The sequence below is a fragment of the Prionailurus viverrinus genome, chromosome D4 (assembly GCF_022837055.1).
Source record: "Prionailurus viverrinus isolate Anna chromosome D4, UM_Priviv_1.0, whole genome shotgun sequence".
Taxonomy (NCBI): Eukaryota; Metazoa; Chordata; class Mammalia; order Carnivora; family Felidae; genus Prionailurus; species Prionailurus viverrinus.
In genome coordinates, this window is record NC_062573.1 from 11,744,540 (window position 1) to 11,759,241 (window position 14,702).

The following is a 14,702-nucleotide window of genomic DNA, read 5'->3' on the forward strand; positions in this document are numbered from 1 at the left end:
CTGCTTTCCTGACAGGCCAGACCCTCTGACAGGCACTATGCCAGCATTTGTCAAGGCTTGGTGACTGTTGTATCAACGGCTTTCTCCCCTGACGGACTGTAAACTCCTGAGCCCTCTCTGTGCTCCACATTCCATGCCCAGAGCCTGGCACTGGGCATGGCAGATGGTGGGCACTCAGCAAGTATGTGTGGAATGAGCGGAAGAGACAGGAAGTGAGTGCAAAGATGGACAAGGAACTGAGTGAGTGAGTGAATAGGACGGTGAGTAAACGATCAGTAGGCATTCTGGTATCTTATGAAGGAGGAAGTAGGTACACAGATGGAGGATTGCATGGATAAAAGACTGGGTACCTGGATAAGGGAATGACAAAATAAATCAGGTAGCTGGTGAAGGCACTGGTGATGAACTGGAACAGGGTGGTGCTCCACAGAAACCCTCGGTCCAGGGACTTCACAGGTGAAGACAGCTGACATCAAGCTGTGGCTTGGTTGCCAATTTGACTATAATTTGGTACATTGATTCTCTGCCCTGACCTCACGCATTCTGGAGTCTCCTGAAAATCAAGCCTATCCCATGAGATGTCTCCATGACTCTCAAATGGTGCTCATCCATGTGGGCAAAGCACGGACATGTCAGAATCTGACCAAGGCCCTAAGGAGGTCATTCCTCCAGCTTACTGCCAGGACCACCCTTGAATATTAAGCGAATCACAAGAGACAGCCAACTCTATTCTGTTAGCCACTCTATAGGCTCCCTTCCACGTGTGTGGGTGGGTGGATAAGGGTGATGTCTGAATGTGTAAAATCCCCCCCCCACACACATACACACACACACACACACACACACACACACACACACACACACACATATATATAGTTTATCTACCAGTTCCCTTTTTTTTTTTCAACGTTTATTTATTTTTGGGACAGAGAGACAGAGCATGAACGGGGGAGGGGCAGAGAGAGAGGGAGACACAGAATCGGAAACAGGCTCCAGGCTCTGAGCCATCAGCCCAGAGCCCGATGCGGGGCTCGAACTCACGGACCGCGAGATCGTGACCTGGCTGAAGTCGGACGCTTAACCGACTGCGCCACCCAGGCGCCCCTACCAGTTCCCTTTTTAATGCCATTTTGTAGTCCTCTTTAGTGCAGAAGACTCACAAGGACCGAAGAGGGGGGTGACAGCAGGTCTAGGACAGTGTTTACAACCTCTTCTCTTTAAACACAGGGACACCGAGCCCAGAAGTGGGGGCAGATTCCTGGCCAGGCAGGTGGTTGTCATAGGTCACTCATCCTCCTGAATATCCAGCCCGTGCGATGGGTCGTCATCACACCCAAGTCTCAGGTTAGACCAGTGCACAGAGCTCAGGCTACAGAGAAGGTGGTTAGAGGCCCAAGAATTAAAACCCACATCCCTCTGCCTTCCAAGTCCAGTGATAGATACAGATCAAGAGAGGAAAGAGAAAGGAAGGCAGAGGAGAGAAAAGAAATGGGGAGGGGATGCAAAAGTACCAAAAAGACGAGTGATGGGAAAAGGGGACAAGTCACTAAGCAGTTGGAAAAACTGAGTGCTCTGTGTCTGTCGTGAGTTCACGTTCTAAAGGAGCTTCTAGAAAGCAAGGCAGAAGTGAGGCTGTGATGATAAAATCCTCTTCTGCGAAAGCAAGAGGCCGCCTCTGAGGGAAAGACAAAGGCTATCTTATCCCAAGAGGGGGAAAAGGGGGAAAATATGGTCAAGACAGGAGGCCACCACTGCCCTCCCCTTCTCCGCAGCTCCCTCCTCTGTGTTCCCCTCCCCTCCCCACAGTGCTAGGGCTTTAGGACCAGGCTGCTGTGTTGTGATATATGAAACCGAACTGGCATCCTTACAGAGGGTGATCTCACCAGGCCCCTGCCTGTAGCAACTTTCTGAGGGCTCCTAACTGCCACAGAAGCCTGCCTGTGTTGAGTGGGAGGGAGGTCCAGAACGAGCTCCTCTGGGTGGTGCCAGAATGTGCCCCCCAGCGTCTAAGCCCCTGTGATGGGATACACCCCTCACCCCTGATTACAAGGCTTTTGATCAAATCCCCTCCTCGTGAGGCGGGCTCTCCCCAGGGAGGGGCTCAACCTGGGAATCTGATGTGGGGGCCTTTGCAGGTGGGGAAGGACAGGGACCTGGAGGTTTCCCTCCTTCCCAATCGTTATCTCTCAGTGTCCCACACTGCTTTTTTTTTTTTAGCTCCCCCATATCCCCCCAGCCACCCTGGATCACCATATTCCTTAAAGGGGCATCAGCATGGCAATGGGGACATGGGTACTTGGAAGGGAGGGACATTCAGGTTCTAGTGTCATACCAACTTCTTTCCCTTTCTGCTTCATCACAAAAAAGCTCCGTGGGCAAAGGAATAGTACTGCCACACCTCTGCCTACCTCTAGCTAGGTAAGCAGAGAGCCAGGTGATGTGTGGTTGTGGCATGGGAATGCAGTGTATGTCCCGAGGTTGGCCACAGGATGTGTCTGTGTACATGTGTGAGTTATGTTTGCCTTCCGCACATCTTTATGTTTCAGAGCGTAAGATGTGTCTGTGCTTGTGATGTGTGTGTAATTATGTCACAGGTGTGTACATGCTATGTGTAGCTGTGTGTGTGTGTGTGTGTGTGTGTGTGTGTGTGTGTGTGTGTAGGTGACAAGTTGATGCACTTATCTGGCTAAAGTGTACATGCCAAGCATGAGTTTATGATGTATGTGCTTGGGTCTATGTTTGGTCATTAAGCATTTGTGCTTGTGTTTATTTTTGCATGTGTGAATATATTTGAACGTATCAGTGGATGTAGACATGCAGGAAGTCTGTTTTTATGAGTTTTCTTAATGTTTATTTTTGAGAGAGAGAGAGAGAGAGAGAGAGAGCGAGAGAAAGAGGAGAGACAGAGCATGACCGGGGGAAGGGCAGAGAGAGAGGGAAACACAGAATCCACAGTAGACTCCAGGCTCTGATCTGTCAGCACAGAGCCGACACAGGGCTCAAACCCATGGACCATGAGATCATGACCTGAGCTGAAGTCAGATGCTTAACCAACTGAGCCACCCAGGACCCCCTATAAGTTTTTGTTTTTGTTTTTGTTTTTAAATAAAAGTCACTTAATCAAAAGATTTCCTCCCAGGGCCACTTAATACCAGTCCTGAGTATCATTGAATATTCACTTGTATACACTGAGTTGGGGGTGGGACCCAATCACAGAAATATGTGTCTAGAACCCCGCACACCCATCAGGACTGATGGAGAGAAGAAAGCATTGGCCTCAGGGTGGAACAGCCACTGTTACTGACCATTGCTACACCTGTTGCCCCAACCATCTCGAATGCCTATATTGGCAGACCCACAAGATGCCACCTCTCTGCAGCCATCCTGGTCAGGGTCCTTTGGGTTGGTGCCTCTGTAGAAACTTACAGTACCTTTAGAATCATCAGAGAGAGCAACCATGCGCTCAGAGGTACTCTCACCAAGTTCTCTGGACCAAATGCAGGAATGCTGATCCCTACTCTACATTTAGGTGAAGAATTGACATGCGCTCTCAGGCTCTGTGTTTCCATCTTTGAAAGGTGATGGGGCCTCATACACCTCCCCTCTCCCACCACGGGCCTCGCTTCTGGACAAGAAGTGACAGCTCCCATTGTGCTGGGTGTAGAACTTGTTGGCTCTGTGTAACTGGGAGTGACTGTGTGCAGGATAACCTTCTGCTCCAGACATCCCTGGTGATTATCCCATAAATCACACTGGCCATGAGAAAGAACATCCAATTCCCTGGGCTTTTCATCATGGTCAATTAGGGAATCAGCCCAAGAGGTCAGCATCACCGCCCTTAGCTGAGGTCAGACTCAATGCATGCTCCAGTTCCCCAGAAAGCCTCGGAGCCGGTGATTAATGCATCCATCTAGGCACCTGGTTTCAACCAGGCAAATCCCTGGCATCAAACCCCAGGTCGTCTCTTCTCACTGTGAGCACTCTGTGAGCTCGCCTGTCACCACGCAAATCATATTCTGAAAATGCTATTTATCTTTCCAGTTGGAGGCAACTGGGATGCCATGGAAAGAACTCAGGCTTTGGAGTAGAAGAGCCCTCTGGATTCAGGGCATGTTCTGTTATCCCTTCAAGTCCCAGTTTCCTCATATGTCAAAGGTCATTGGGCAGATAAAATATGGTGCCTCTATACAGTGCTTGATGCAGGGCCTGGCCCATAGTAGGTACTCATGAATGATGAGTATTATGCAAAATTTCAGATTCCAGATAAAAAGGCAGCTAGGACCACCATTGCTTTCCCAAATGTGATAGGTGCTTCCACATCTCCTTCCCTTTGCCACATGGTTTCTTCTGTCTGGAATGCCATTTCCCACCCAACAAGCTCTTGCAAATCCCTATGTAAGCGTCCCTTCCTCTGAGAGCCCCCTGTCTCCTGATTCTGCGGTCAGCTCTTCTGTACTCCAGGAAGACCCTACTTACCACTGTTTCTCTAACATTCGTGCCTTTTACTCTTTCTGGGAGCAAGGACCTGGTCCCTCTCATCTTTGTTTCCCCCTTACAGGGCCTCATGAGGTAGAGGTGCCCAGTCATCCAGCGAGGCACCAGCCCCAGGTTGCCAGAAGGATCTGCCCCTCCCGCTCGCACCATCACACACACACACACACACCGTACCGATGGCGTAGCCGTCCGGGCACTGCAGTTTGAGGTTGCTGTTGAGCTGGTCTGGGGCTGAGCACTGGCCTTGCATCTCCTGGCAGATGTGGAAGGAGCCGCTCCAGGTGCCATCTTTCCGGCAGTGGATGACGTTGCTCCCATGTCCCTGAACACCACGCAAGAACAGTCAGGATGACCAACAGGGATGACCACCCTCAACATCATAAGCCCCTCAACAGAAACGAGGAGACTGCTCCTTATCTCCCAGAGCCCTAGGAGTGTTCCACAACCAGTTTCTGAACCATGTACAAAACCCAATCACCCTGAACTAGAGGCACTGTTCACATCTCCATTTTACAGATGGGGAAACTGAGGACTCCGTGAAGAAAGAAGCTTGCTCAAAGCCCCCCAGGGAGCCCATGGAGCCCATCTCCCAGGTTTCCTATGTCCTAGCTTCAAGCTCTTTCAGAGATTTGTCAGAGGGATTTGTTTCGTGTGTTGATCTTTTTTTTTTATAACTGAGAAGGTAGGGGACCAAATGCTCCCTAACTCATACAGCAAGGAAGAACATGGGTCCTAGGGCTGTTCGTGAGAAGGTAGCCACAGAGCAAAGCTTACTTAATCTCAGCCAGTGAGAAAGTACCCCATGTCAGGGCTCTGCCACATGCTAACTTGGCAGGCGAGAAGCTTTTTCTTCCTGGACACTGCCTTCCTCTCTTTTGCCTTCCCTTCCTTCCTTTTGCTCCATTCCATTGCATTCCAGCAACAATGGCACCAAGAGGGTGGTGTGGGGATACTTCTATCTGTGCCCTCCCATCAACTCTTTAAAACAGGCACAACACAGTTTCTCAACCCTCTGCAAGGTGGTAGGCAAATGCAGCTTGCAGACATGGTCCTTTCTCTGAGCCCCCTTTCAAAGTCTGGGCTTCTAATGGGAGGTCCAGCTCTGTGGAAATGTCAGACCTTCCCCTGAAGCCAAGGACCATTTCTTAGTGCCCAGACTGTGCCCAGCTCTGTGGGGTCCAAATGTGAAGTGAGCCAGTATCTGCCACAGTGAGACAGTCATGTCCGTGTGACCATGCTCAGTAGCAGTGCCGTGACAATGTGGGGAGAGTAATTTTGGTTGTGAGGGGCAAGCAGGGAGGGCCCCGGAGAGGAAGTGATATATGGAAAGGAGTTTTCAAGGATGCATTGAATCACAGGCAGAACAGGGATGGAAAGACTTTTCTGGAAGGCCAAAGGGCATGCGCAAATGCAAGGAAGTACAGTGAGCAACAGACAGCTCCCCAAGGTTTCTCATCCTGTGATCCAAGAGAGGAGGAGTTGGTAGGGCAGAAGCAGAGTGTGGCTTCAATGTCAGTTTATGGAGTTTGGATTCTGTCCCTTGAGAATGGAGAACCACGAGTGGTTTCTGGATGGGGGTCCTTCCATCTGAGAATACACTGTACATTCTCTCCCTCTTTCTTTTTTTAAAAGTGTTTATTTGTTTACTTTGAGAGAGAGAGAGAGAGAGAGAGAGAGAGAAAGAGAGTGCACATGGGAGAGAGGCAGAACAAGAGGGAGAGAGAGAATCCCAAGCAGGCTTTACACAGTGAGCGTGGAGACAGACACAGGACTCAATGCCACGAACCATGAGATCATGACCTGAGCCAAAGTCAAGAGTCAGATACTTAGCTGACTGAGCCACCCAGGTGCCCTGTTCTCTCCCTCTTTCAAGCTTTTGATAAGAAGAGAAACTCTGTATGAGGCCAGAGGAGCTGATCATGCTCTACCAATGTGAAAACCTATGCAACGGCTCCTGTGTCCTTTAGCCACCATTCAAACTCTGGTGTCTGGCCTCCAGAGCCCCCACAGCCTTAACCTTGGCTAATTCTCCATGCTCTCGCTCCCTACAATGCTACCACCAACCTTGAATTTTGGTTTAAATCACCTGCATTCTCAAATGCACCATAGCTATTTCACAACACCATGCCTCTGTACTCACGGGCCTTCTGGCTGCTTTGTTTCCCTCCCCGCCCCAGCACCTTGTCTGGCACAAACTATCGTGTCCTAGTGCTGCTCCAACTCTGCAGAGTGTGCTACCTCAACGTCTCTGCCATGCACTGCCTTGTTGTTTATCATCTGTTCCCACCCAGATGATGAACTCCCTCAAGGCCCAAGACGGTTCCCCACCCGTCCCTGCATCCTCAGGGCCTTTCCACAACTTCTAATAGGTCCTGATAATTTGGTCCATTCATTCATCACTCAGTAGATATTTTTGCTCACTCAAGAACTATCTGTTTAGGGGCACGTGGGTGGCTCAGTCGGTAAAGCATCTGACTCTTGATTTTGGCTCAGGGCAGATCCCAGGGTCATGGGATCAAGCCCTGCATCGGGTTCCTGTGCTCAGCATGGAGTCTGCTTAGGATTTTCTCTCTCTCCCTCTGCCCTCTGCCCCCTCTCCGCAGCTTGTGTGCGCTCTCTCTCTCTCTCTCAAAAACAAAACAACAACAAAGAAGAACTATCTGTTTAACAAAAGAAAAGATGTGGCGAATCGGTAGAGAGTTATGGAATGAATTTGTTTAATAAGCAAGAGCATAAATGAATGTGTGGGTGAGGAAATAAATGCATAAGTGAGCAAATGAAGAAATGGGTGAATTAGGGAATAAATGAATGAGTGCATGTATAAGGAAATGAATAAGCTCTTTCAAAGAGCTGATGCAGGCTGAGGCTACCCTGTCTGAGAAAACAGCTGCAAGGAGACAGGATTCAGAAGAGAAAGGGGGTGGCGGTGGGGGGGGGGGCTCTCTGGGCCTCTCATGGGTCTTTCCAAATGCAGTGGGAACCTCTGTGGCCCCGGGAGAAGGGTGGCCCATCCCAAGCATGCAGCTGTGGGACGACTCACAGAGTCCACCCCCAGAGATTGTGTGTGACATCAGGGAAAGTTTAGGCAGCTTCATGTGGCTTCAGAGAACCGACTCTCCCTCCCGGAGCCCCAAGCCCCAGGCCCCATGATTCTGCTGCGCCCTCGGGGGAGTAGGGAATTGACCCCAATTTCCTGGAGCCTTGGCCTGGGCCTATGATGCATTTGGCCTCCAGCCCCCGAAGGGCTGCAGACCTCAGCACTACGTGGGCCAGAGTTGGCTGGGGACCTCGGTTTGCAGCAGAGAACGTATTAGAACTAGCTGGAATCTGCTCAGGGAATTTCGCCATAGAGAAATCCACTATAGAAGGCTCTACCATAGAAGGTGGGAACATAAAGGTACTGGTGTTGCTGTCTCCAGCCCCTCTCCCTCCTGCCCAGCTCATCGGGCACTTTCTACTGCTGACTAAATATGCTTTAAAGAAAAAAAAAAAAAAGATGGCAACCTTCTGCTAAGACACCTTAGACTTCCAAACAAGGCATACTTGTGGGCTGGCACTCCAGGGCCTCCAGAGCGGAACCCAGATGACAAGTCTAGCCCCATCTCTTGCTATGCACCTGTCTTTGCTTCTAGTCTCACATTCCTCTTGCTTCCCACCTCCACATCTTTGTCTTTGCTGAGTCCCCTGCACAGCAGACTTCCCGGAGCCTTTCTGGATTTCCACATTCTCTTTTAGGACTAGATCTTGGTGCACTCAGCGCTTACCTACCAGCTAGGACAGAGCCTCAGAATTAACCCTTGATGTTAAGTCTATTGTGACCATGGAAGACTGGACATTGAGGATACAATCTGATAGAACCAAAGACCGCTGGGCAAGAAGCCTGCTGGGTACACTTGGTTCTGAATGCACAATTCCGAATGCTAAAGTGAAATCGCTTCCAAGAGGTCTGAGCATCCCTCAGCAAAACATTTTGCCTCTCTGTGCCTGTGAATCTATCTGTATAAAAGCATGTGTGGCTCTCTCAAAGTCTCTTTAGCCACAGGGGCCCCGGAAGGGCTGAAGGCATATCATAATTATATTATCAAATACCCACCATGTGCCGAGTGTTTTACAGGCATTTCGAAATCCTTTTAACGACATAGTAGAGTAGAAATTATATCCCTGCTACAGATTTGGAAACTGAGGTTTAGCTAGCAAGTGAAAAAGTGAGTTTTTAAATGCCACTGTAATGGTCAGGAGCATGAACTCAAGCCAAATTCAAGCCAACTATGGAGATTTAAATCCCAGCCCTGCAACTTCCTAGCCATGGTTATTTAGGGAAGTTCCTTAACCTATGTCCCTTAATTTTCTCAGCTACTAAATGGGCATGGGGTCCACTACCTGACACAATCATCACGAGGACCAAGTAAGTTAGATTATGGGAAGCATTTAGAGCTTAAACACACACTGGGGCTCTCTGTCACCTAAGGCTCAGGGCCACTCTGTTCCGCTATATCTAGGGTGACTTCAGAATCAACCCAAGCATCCCCAACATCTTGGAAGTGGCAGCAGCCACAGCAGGAAGGCAGCATGCATGCCCAAGTCACGGAGATTGCCAGTGTCAGAGCTGGGTCTCCTGACTATAAGCCTCTGTGCCTGTACTGCAATGGAGGGGAGAGGCGGGTAGGGGAGGCGAGATGAGGAGATGGGGAGAATCAGATTTCTTCTCCTTAGCAGAGATGGGAATAGACAAAATAATGGCAGAGAGACACATGGCAGCCTCAGAGCAGGACAGAACCAGGCTGTACAGATGGGACATAAAGAGCTTAAAGCCTTGGAGGCAGGCTGACCTAATAACGGGAATCTCAGGTCCACCACTCTTAGCTATATAACAGAGAGAGAACCACCTTACCTTATGGAACCTCAGCCCCCTCATCTACAAATTGGGGCAGTAATGCCAGACTGATGCTGTGGGGCTTAAATAAAGTGTCCATGTAGAGCACTCAGCCCAGGGACTAGCAAGTAATAAATGCTTAATAAACCGCTGCTATTAATTACTTGCCTCCGTCCCCAGGCAATGCGTTGCCCCTATATGCACATTGCATCTTCCAGGTAAGGTACAAGGGTGACATGTAGCCCTTTGTGTAGGAGGAAGGATGGGCAGAAAATCTGGTATGTGTCATGCCTTGGTTAGGAGATCGGAGACTTTAAGTTCTGACTCTGCTAGTGACTTGCTGTGTGACTCGAGGCAAGTCCCTTCCCTTCTCTGGCTCCAGTGGCCCCATCTGTAAAATAAGCGGGCTGCAGTGGGGGATCTCCTCGGTCTTGTCCACCTCCTGTGAAGTTTCTAACTTCCTCTAGGAAGCCCAGAGTGCCTAGGCAAGAATTTCACAAGGCTCAGCCTAAAAGCCGCCCCTGCTTGGAGAGGCACTGTGCATGCAAGAACTGTGCTGTATCCACAGCAGAGCCCATAAAGGCAGGAGCCAGATGCATACCACTAGTGGCAGAAAGGCTTTCACAGCCACCTCTGTGACCCATGTGATGAACTGGGTGCATCACTGATTCTACCCCCACCCTTCCGGTCTTGCTCCTCCTGAGCCACTGAAAGCCCCGTTAAGAGCATTACTTGGTCGACAAGCACCTTTAGTCTCTCCCTCCCCTGCTGCGGGCCCTGTGCACGCATCTGCCACAGACTCTGTCCCTCCTCCCCTAATCACCTGCAAATTCCCCACAGTGCTTCTCTGCAAAACTGGGCCTGAGTTATCACCTTGGACAGCTCAGGAACATCTGAGCTGGATTAAATGTTGGGACACTTAGCACTTCTCCCCAGCTGTCTGGGGATGGAGTTCTTGCCCTTTGGCACTAGCCTGCCCTGGAAATGTTCGGGGGTAGTGGGAAGAACAGGGCTGTGGGGCCCGTCAACACCGCCCACTCACTTGTAACTATGGACAAGAACTTAGCCTCCTAGCCTTCTTTCCTCATTGGAAGAAGGGGATGATGTTTCTTCTTCAAATGTTTGTTGTGAGTTGTCGAAATGAGTGAAAGTCTGGGGCACCTGTCTGGCATCCTGGAAACACTTTAAAAAGCTGTTATTACCAAGGTTCTCGGTCATGGTTCACAGGAATAATAACGCTATAAATTTGAGAGCTGAACTGTCCAATATGGTAGCTACTAGTGTGACTGTTTGCATTTAAATTTGAACCATTTGAAATTAAATAAAGTGTAAAACTTGGTCACTCAGTCACTCCAGCCATATTTCAAGTACTCCATAGCCAGATGTGACCAGTGGCCGCCATATCTCAAAGCACAGATAGGGACTATTTTCATCATAGCAGAAAGTTCTACCGGGCATTGCTAGGCTAGAGAGCCTATATATTCTACAGTTTATTTGAGCAAGAAATTGGGCTTCCCTATGGTTCACACCAATCTCCCCACCCCACATTCTGGTTTCATGCGTGATAGATGCCGCCCTCTCTGACTTTCTGGGGCTTGCCTCCCACAGAGGGATAACTTTCAAGATATTGCCTTTGTTTCCAGATTCTATAGGAGCCCACATGGAGCATCAGGGATTCTCCCTACTAGAAGTGACCTCAAAGGGAGGTGTTTGTGGTCTGTGCCTTCCCCAGAGCTGCCATATATGGTGACACAGGTTGTGTACTGTACAATTTCAGGGTGGTACTCGTAGGCATACTGTACTTTTACTATCTCATGTAATCCAGACAAACTATGAGTCATGAGAAAACTGACTCTTAAAGGATTAAACAACTTTCCCGGGTCCTCCCATGAGGAAGTGGTAAAGTCAGGTAAAGTGATAAAGTCAGAGTTCATCATGGCTCCCAAGGCATAAATGAAGCAGAGGTTTTATTTGTTAATGTGCTTTTAGTGGCAGTGGGAGGGAGAACACGAACCTCCCCTATAGTAGTCCCTGTCCCTGCTGCCAGGATCTGGAACTTGTTTGGAAAGCAAAGAATTCCGACTCTATACAAGCTGTTTAATTCAAGATGCTCTGGGTCGTAAGTTTCTGCTGTGTTTACAGGCAGCAAGAGGGGATCTGAGGTGAATACTAGATTTGGCTCTCAGGCCCCTGGTCTGAGGGTAGAGGAAATTCATTTTCGGTACAAACTAGAAACGTCAATTGTATTAGGAGCCCATTTGGCACACGTCCCCTCATTCTTTGCGCCGACAGGCAATACCCTGCCCCTCCGCGTCTAGCCTCTCCACCGGTTGCCAAACAGAACTGCTTGAGTCGTCTGATAAATTTACATTTTCCTCTCCTTTAAATACAAACTGGCCATGAAAGGTACTTGGCAGGCCCCAGGCAGACTGGGTTCCAGTTTGATAACATGACCACGGCCAGAATATTATTTGGCTCAGCAGTTTGGGTAACTGTTAGCAACAGTTTTATGTAAGGGAGGGAGAGGGGAGCTGATCAGCCTGCATGAGGCCGGGGTAATCTCTGGCCTTTGCTTGTTCCTGCACTGGCTTCTGCTTCCCTGGCAGTCAAGGCTGGGAAGGATTTGGGTACACAGACGTCCACGGGTGTACTCTATGAAGGATTTTCAACTGGTGCCTGTTGGATTCAGTCTGTCTGCAGTTGGGAGGACCTGGACTCTGATTCTGGCTCAGGTGACCCCAGCTGTGTCACCTTGGGTAGCTGACTGACTTCTCCCAGCGTGAGTTTTTCTCATTTAGAAAATAAGGAGATGGTTCTGGATGTTCACTGTGGCTCTTTCTCATAGCTTGACATTTCCTGAGCACTTACTAGGTGTCTGGCACTGTCCCAAGTGCTGAAAACTCAGGGAAGATTAAAGAGGTGGTCAAGCATTTCACAGCCTGGGGAGGGGGGCACCTGAAATGAATCGCAGCACAGTATGGCCAGTGCTGGGGGGTGGGTGGGCTGGAGAACCCCAAGGAGGGACACTGAGCCCAACAGTAGAAGGGATCTCAAGAAAGAGTTCCTGGGATTGATAGTCACCAGAGTGGGGGGATGGGCAGAACAGGTGAAGGGAAGTAGGGGGTATAGGCTTGAATAGTAAGTCACAGGGATAAGAGGTACAGCACAGGAAATGTAGTCTATGGTAGTCTGATGGCATTGTAAGGTGACAGGTGATAGCTACACGTGTGGTGAGCACAGTGTGACATATAGACTTGTCGAATCACGATGTTGTACACCTGCAACTAATATAACATCATGTGCCAATCATCCTTCAGTAAAAGGGGTTCCTGGAGGAATGGGTGCCTGAGCTGACCTGGGAAGGAAGATTAGAAGTGAGGCAGCTGGAAAAGGTAAGAGAAACTCTTTAACTGAGAATGCAGAGGTAAAAGGGAAAGCAGTCTCACTGGTGATGGAGAGGCCTCGAATCCACCCTGAGGAGCTGGGAGTTTATCCCACAGGGGATGAGGGTTACTGGTTCCAGAAGGGTTTTAAGCAGGGGAATCGTCGTGACAAGATCTATGCGCTGAACAAATCTCTCAGGCTGAAACGCAGAGAATGCGCTGGAGGGAGGCAGGGGGGTAAAAGCAGGGAGATGACCAGAAGGCTGCATGTGGCCCAGGAAAGAGATGTCGATGGCCTGAGTTAGAGTGGTGGCACCGGGGACAGGGGAGAACAGCTTTAGGAGATGTCCTGGAGGCAGAAGGGGTAGGACTTGGTTTGCATGTGAGGAGCAGGAGAGAGAGGGGCTTAAGGATGGTGGTTTGACAGGGCCTGGCATGGGGGGAACTATAAAGATGGGTGAGTGCTGGTTGCAGGTGAAGCCTGGGGCCCATCCAGCTTAACCCTAGCCTCACCTGGCTGAAGGTTCTTGCACACCTGCGAAATACGGGGCTCAGTGTACCAACCAAACAACGGGTTCTATCACAGTGGAACCGCTAGTGGGTTTAGGCTCCTCTGGAGTGAGCTGGCCTCTTGTTCCCCCTTCTCCATCCTAGATTCCCCCACCCATCTCAGAAGCAGCAAAAGCACTTCAGTCACAGACTCCTCCCACAGGAATGGGTGGGAATGCCAGACTTCCTCCCAGGCACAAGGGGATGGAGACAAAATCCCAACCCTGCTATCTCCTCCTCGTCTCCCTCTCTTCCCCAGTGTTCTCCAGACTCTACACTTCTAGTCTGAGCCTGGTTCCCCTTCTCTTCATGCTTCCAGAACCAACTAATGTCTTGAGGTCATGGGATTCCATACGTGCTTTCCTTCGGAAAAGTTCTAACACTACACATTTTACAAAGCTAAGAGTCTCTGAGCCAAAATATGGTGTTCAGGGAGGACAACAAGGCTCAGGGACATTACCAAAGAATATAACTAGAATCCAGTTTTTTAATGTCTGCATTGACAACACTGCCACATCTTCAGAGTCTACTGGAGGACACTGTTCTTCAGACACAGGTCGGTCTTCGGTAAGCAGATAGGAGAGGGCCTGGAGCACCGACCTCAAGTTCAAGGAGCCTTACCTGGGCAGCATCGCTGTCTTCACACTTGATCCTACACTCGCTGTTGAACTGGAAGCCATTTGTGCACTGGTAGAGCCCATGGAATTTCGGCGGAGGTGGGTCACAAGTCACAGGAACACAAGCTCCCTCCTGCCAGCTGCCATCTTGGGTACACTGAATCTTGAAGGCTCGTCTTCAAAGAAGAGATAAAAGAAGAGATGTCGCAAGGACCAGATGGCTAGACTCCTGCCCTCCCCCCCTTTCCCTTTCCCCTTCCTGATCCCCTACCTGTCCTTTTGGTTGGTAGGGGGCATGCATAGGGATTGAAGAAAATTCATTCACAGAACTTGAGGCAAGCAAGAGTTTCAGACAGTGTCTCAGTTGCGTGTGGATTAAAATAAAATTCTAGCCCTGCAAGCTCCTGTCCTCTCTCTTCCTTCTAGAAGATTCTTATGGGTGCTAGTACAATGATGATATTAACACTCACCATTTGTTGAACAATTACTATGTGCCAGGTACCTTGCAAACACTTTATATACACATCCTCATTTATTTTTCACAGTCATCCTATGCAGTAACTGATATTATCATTCCCATATTATTGCTGAAAACTAGAGGCCCAGAGAAGTGAACTCACTTGCCTGAGGTCACACAGCCAGTAGGCAGTTCCTAACAATGTCCCTCTAGATTCTCACAGGGTAGCATGTAATGAACAGTGGTTAATCCCTCTAGCAAAGAAATGAGTGCTTCCTTGTAATCAGATATCCAGACCTGGCTCTCTTTGCCCCCCAGAACTTGTGTGT

The 14,702-nt window shown here is 49.5% G+C and overlaps 1 protein-coding gene across 1 annotated transcript in view; it reads right to left on the reverse strand.

Annotated features, from left to right (window-relative positions):
- The window catches only part of PAPPA (pappalysin 1), a 242,650-nt gene that overhangs the window by 32,990 nt on the left and 194,958 nt on the right, over nt 1-14,702 (reverse strand). Inside the window, exons 17-18 of the mRNA XM_047831114.1 lie at nt 13,921-14,092; nt 4,669-4,816 (exon numbers count right to left, since the gene is read on the reverse strand). Of these exons, the coding sequence (XP_047687070.1) occupies nt 4,669-4,816; nt 13,921-14,092 (320 nt within the window). The remainder of the gene's footprint in view (nt 1-4,668; nt 4,817-13,920; nt 14,093-14,702) is intronic.